This window comes from Cinclus cinclus, chromosome 16 (genome assembly GCF_963662255.1).
Source record: "Cinclus cinclus chromosome 16, bCinCin1.1, whole genome shotgun sequence".
NCBI lineage: Eukaryota > Metazoa > Chordata > Aves > Passeriformes > Cinclidae > Cinclus > Cinclus cinclus.
In genome coordinates this window covers 2,157,407-2,162,360 of record NC_085061.1, presented here as the reverse complement: position 1 = coordinate 2,162,360, position 4,954 = coordinate 2,157,407, and the positions used below count along the sequence as shown (strand labels likewise).

Sequence of the window (4,954 nt, the reverse complement as noted above, 5' to 3'; positions counted from 1 at the left end):
CCTGGTTGTGCCCTGGCTGCCTGCAGCCCTCCCTGGAGCTGGGGCTTTGCTTACGGGATTTGCAGAGGAGCCAAGGTTTGGGGTTCATTCCCTCTGCTGCTGTCACCCCACTGGATTGTGGCTCTGGGAAAGTTTTTATGGCCGTGATTGAACACTCCACAATCCCTGGGGAGCAGCGCTGCCAGCCCCTTCCCTGGGCTGGGGAGCTCTGGGGGTCAGGGGAGCCACAGCTGAGGTTCCAGGGTGTCACAAAGGGACACTCAGGCAGCTCTGGCGGGTGGGGACAAGGGGGCCGGGTCCTGCCCGGTCACCGGCAGCGGGGCGAGGTCACTTGCGGAGGGGTTGGACGTAGCTCCGGGGGAAGAGCCCCACGCGGCCGTAGATCTTTCCCTGCCACCAGTGGGGGTCGGGGCAGTCGAGGACCTCAATGATGTCCCCGCGGAGGAAGGGCAGCTGGGAGCCCTCATGGGATGAGAAGTCAAACTGGGCTTGCACGAATCGGGGTCTCTTCACCTGCAGGGAAGCCGAGGGTAGGGGTTGGAGGGAGGAGAGGCGTCCCCATCTGCCAACCCCTGGCACTGGGTAGCACTGCCTGCGTCCTCTGATGGGGACACTGTGCCACCACAGGATGAGGACGAGCCTTGGGATGCCTGCTTTGAAGAGAGAGAGGCTAGAAAAAGGAAGAGTGAAGTGCTGGGGACAGGCCCAGGTGCAGGGGAACACCCCAGGGCACAAGACTTCCTGTTCTTGATGTTGGGAGACTCAACATGGGTGCCCAGGGGACCCTTGGAGGCAGCTGGCACCCTCTCCTTCCCATCCCAGCTCCCAAAGTCCAGTTTTGCCACATCCACAACCACTGCCCCAGGGCTTGGCTTTGCTGGAGTTTGGCTGTGCCCTGTCCTGATGTGGCTGGGCTCTGCCACCTGCCCTAGGCGTCACCCCTGGCCCGAGGGACAGTGATGTGTGTGCCCTGCCCTGCCCTGCCCTGCCCTGCCCCGCTGAGCTGTTCCAGGAGCTCTTCCTCCCTGCAGCACTGCCTGTCTCAGGCTGCTGCGCCCTCTCCTGCTTCTCATCCCCTCGAGGCAGAGGATAAATGCCAGCCAGGGATGTCCCTGTCCCCCTCTGCAGGGACACTGAGACTCGAGGGGGCTGACACAGGGGTTTGGGACCCATGGCCCCACCCCTGGTGGTACCTCCTGAGTGTGGCCCTCGTCGCACAGGAAAAGCTGCTGCTCTTTGGCGATCGTGGTGGTCCTGTAGAAATCCACCAGCTCGTTGAGGGAGTTGAACTTTTCCTCCCAGAGGAAATACTTGCCGTTCCTCTCCCTGAGCACCTTGAAGTGCTGGACGTGCTTCCCGTAGCTGAAGAAGGAGGATGGAGGTCACTCTGGGGACATCCTGACAGCATCCCCTGAGGTGGGTAAAGCCTGGGGGTGCTGGCAAGGTCGGGGTGAGCCCATGGGTGTCACTGCACCCTTCCTGTCATGGTGGGGTTGACGGTGGCCCTGGGGTCATTCCTGGCCCTGCAATGAGGACCCACAGCTGAGCCCTGCTACAAACTCACCCCAGGGGCAGCCAAAGCTCAGTGCCCGGCCCTGGCACAGTGGGGGCTCAGGGATGGCAGCCACATGGAAGGCAGCTGGCTTTGTCACCTGAGGAAAGCGTGGTGAGAGCTGCAGGTCTCGGCACATGCCAGGAGGTTGCAGAGGCTGGGATTGTTCTTCCCAGTGCACCTGAGGACCCCCGAGCCGCAGGAGGACGGGGCAAGCAGGATTTCCCTTGCTGTCACCCCACAGGGTGTGCCTGGGAGAGAGGTTGGGGTGCCCCGGGCAGAGCACAGCTCCCTTTCATTAGGGCCAAGAACCTCCCAAAACGTTCAATTAGGGGCTGAAAATGTGAGAAAGTGCCTGGCCCGGCCTGGGGCCACCTGCTGCTCCCCAGGCCGGGCCAGGGAAGGGGTGAGACCCGGGGTCAGCCAGTGCCGAAGTCCTGGGGATGCGGCAGCCCTTCATCCCTGGGGATGTTCCGGGCTTTGTTCCCCCGGGCTGTGCCTGCGGCTCGGTCCCAGCCCCGTCACCACCCAGGGGTTTGTTGTGTTTAGGGGTGTCCCTGCGAGGGACCCCAAGCGAGGCAGCGGTGCAGGGAGCAGGAAGAGCGGGGATGGAGGCGGAGCTGTGGAGGAGGGGAAGGAGGGGAAGGTCCTGTGCGAGGCTGTGCTGGATGTGCTGGGGACACGGCTCCACAGCCCCTCTGAGATGGCCAGGACATGGCAGGGTGCTCAGCCCTTCCCCAGCACACACGAGGGTGGCCCAAAGCCTCTGTCCCCAAAGCGGGGGCTGCAGGGACCCCTTCCCGTTCCCCTTCCCCTCCTGTCCCAAATGTACTTACCTGACGGAGAGGGAGAATTCTCCCGGGGCGCTCTCGCTGTCTCGGATCAAGAAGGCTCCCAGGTGATTGCGCCGGAGCAGCCGCTCCTCTGCCCGGTGCCGGGAGATCCTGCCCGCGTACCACCTGCGAGGGGCACCGGGCTGAGCCCCGCGGGCACCCCAGGGACACCCCAGCACCGCATCCGCACCCTGCGGGGTGGGGGCTCCGAAATTCCCGGTGCCGCAGGGAGGGGGGTGTGTGTGTGTGTCCATCGGGCTCCTAACAGGGCTGGGACCCTTCCCCGGCTGTTTCTCCCTTCCCTCCCGGTTCATCCCGGCATTTTTGGGGTGCTGTGGGCGAGCGAGGTGAGCGCAGCGTCACCGACAGCCGCGACCGCATCCTGTCACCTGTCCTGTCACCCGCTTTGCTGCCTGTCCCTTCCTCCCCGACCCTTGTCCCCTCGTGGGAACGGCCCTTCCAGGTGTAGAGCAGAACCCTCTCGGTGCCAGGACAAACCCCTCCTGGCCGCACTGCCCAAACGAGCTGCAGGAGCAGAGTCCTCGTGTCCCACCCCTGCCAAAGCTGTGCCCGGCTATTTCGGGTCCCCCGGGCCGTAAAGATTTTCCGCTGCTGTAAAAATTGCGTGGTGAACGATCAGCCACGGAGTTTAGCACAGAGCCAGCCCTCCAGGTGCTGCATGGAAGGGGATGAGTCTCGCCCATCGCGGTTGTTATCCCAAGCTGGAGAAGCAGTGGGATGTGCCCCGGGCTGCCCCGAGCCCACGCGTTTGCTCTGGCATTTAAATATGATTTACCAGGGGCTAAGGATACATAAAACACAGGTTCAGACAGCGATGGATTAGGCTGGGTTTTAATAACGCGGTAATAGGATTTGGTTTAATGCAGTCGTAATCCCATAACGCTTTGTTGTTCCCCAATTATCATGTATTTAGTGGCAGCTCGGTGTGAGGGCTGGATTTTTGGGGGTATGTGGGTGTGCTTCTCCTCGGGCTGTGGTGGCACTGGCAGACTGACCTAGCAGACAGACCCCATCCCCGTGACTCAGTTTCCCCACGTGTGGGACTGCCCTGGCTCGTGGCAGACCTTTGGGAACTGGGACTGTTGCCTGGCTGGTGGGATGGTACTTACGGGTGTGGCTTGACCTTGATGTAGTTTTTGGGGACAAAGCCCTCGCGGCCGAACAGCTCAGCCTTGTACCAGTTCTGGTCGTCTTCCATGTTGAGGATCTGAGGTAGGAGAGGAGCAGGGAGGTGTCAGGAGATGTCAGCCGGGCTGGCGCTGAGTGGGACCCCATGAACACCCCCCAGCAATCCCCTGGAGAAAAGGGGGCTCTGACAGTGCTGACACACTCTGGGGGGTTTGGGGTCACAGAGTTGGAAGGTGCCTGGGCGTTGTCCCAAACCCCTGCTCAGGGAAGAGGGTGAAATCTGTCCCTGGAGTGGCCAGGACACGAGCCAGGCCCCCGCATCCCCCGGGATGGGGGCAGTGGGTGCTGACACCGCTTCCGTGTGACAACATTTTCCAGCCTCCCACGCAGGGGCCCGGGGCCGGCACAGCTGTGAAAACAGGATCCGAAACCCCGGGTCAGGGCACGGGGAAAACACGCCGGGAGGCAGGGACGGCACGGAGGGTTTGGGGCTCTGGGTTCCAGCCCGGCTGTGCCCTCACCCTCCCCGGGGGCTGCAGGGTGCCAGGGGTCCGGGAGGAGCCCGAGAGGGATGAGCAGATGGGCAGGGAGGGGCTGTCCTCACTCCCATCGCAGGGCTGCTGCTCCCCAGGGATATTCTGAGCCTTTCCTGGAGCTTTTTGGGATTCTCAGGTGGCATCTAAGAGCCCACCCCAACGCCGGTGCCCATGTTTGGGCACATGCTCCCTGCTGCCGGAGCCCTGTGACCTCCAGTGCCCCCCCGGACACGGAAAACCTGTCCCAGCCCTGAGGGGCTGCCACAGAGCACAGCTGGTGGCACTGATGGCCAGGGATGCCACATGCCATGTCCCAGCTGGGGGTGTCCTTCTCTGAAGTTGTGCCTGGTGGCACAGGCAAGCAGGGAATGCTACTCCACACTCCAAAATCCTCGAGGTTGGCTCCTTGCATCCCACAGAAAACCCCAGAAGCATTAAAGTCAAGGACAAAGAAAGCACCGGTGTCACCACGTGCCCACTCTGTCCCCACAGAGCAACAGCATCCAAACCCCCTTCGGCTGGTGACCCCTGTCCCCTGTACCTTCAGGGTGTCCCCTTTCCGGAAGGGCAGCTCATCCTTCTCCGTCGCCTGGAAGCTGTACAGGGCCACCGACTCCATGGCTCTCGGGGGTGTGTTGGAGGGGTCCCGGGGCTGCCTGGGGCTCGCAGCCCGCGGGGCTCTGGGGTCGGGGCTGCGCACACGGCGAGGCGGCTCCGGCGGGCAGGAAACCGCGCTGATGTCAGCGCTGCCGGGGCACCACAGCTGCCCAGATGTGCGGCGGAGGCGGGGGGAGAACCATGCCAGCCCACCCGGGTGCCAGGGGATCCGTGTGTCCAAGGGTGACAGAAGGGATTTGGCGTTTCCTGCGCGGTGAGTGGTGGGC

At 63.1% G+C, this 4,954-nt stretch overlaps 1 protein-coding gene across 1 annotated transcript; it reads right to left on the bottom strand.

Moving 5' to 3' along the window:
- Positions 1–327: 327 nt before the first annotated feature.
- GRAP (GRB2 related adaptor protein) lies at positions 328–4,689 on the bottom strand. The gene is made up of 5 exons (XM_062503665.1): positions 4,612–4,689; positions 3,516–3,613; positions 2,389–2,511; positions 1,194–1,362; positions 328–513 (listed from the first exon to the last, which is right to left on the bottom strand). Exons 1-5 carry the CDS (start codon positions 4,687–4,689, stop codon positions 328–330), a joined length of 654 nt encoding a protein of 217 aa, XP_062359649.1.
- Positions 4,690–4,954: the final 265 nt, after the last annotated feature.

What these genes read in the sequence shown, in the direction of transcription:
- GRAP (XM_062503665.1), bottom strand. Translation starts at nt 4,689, where the DNA reads ATGGAGTCGGTGGCCCTGTACAGCTTCCAGGCGACGGAGAAGGATGAG. An exon ending in ATCAAGGTCAAGCCACACCC is followed by an intron (nt 2,512 to 3,515) that starts GTAAGTACCATC and finishes TGCCCCTCGCAG; the next exon opens with GTGGTACGCGGGCAGGATCT. An exon ending in ACGAGGGCCACACTCAGGAG is followed by an intron (nt 514 to 1,193) that starts GTACCACCAGGG and finishes GCTTCCCTGCAG; the next exon opens with GTGAAGAGACCCCGATTCGT.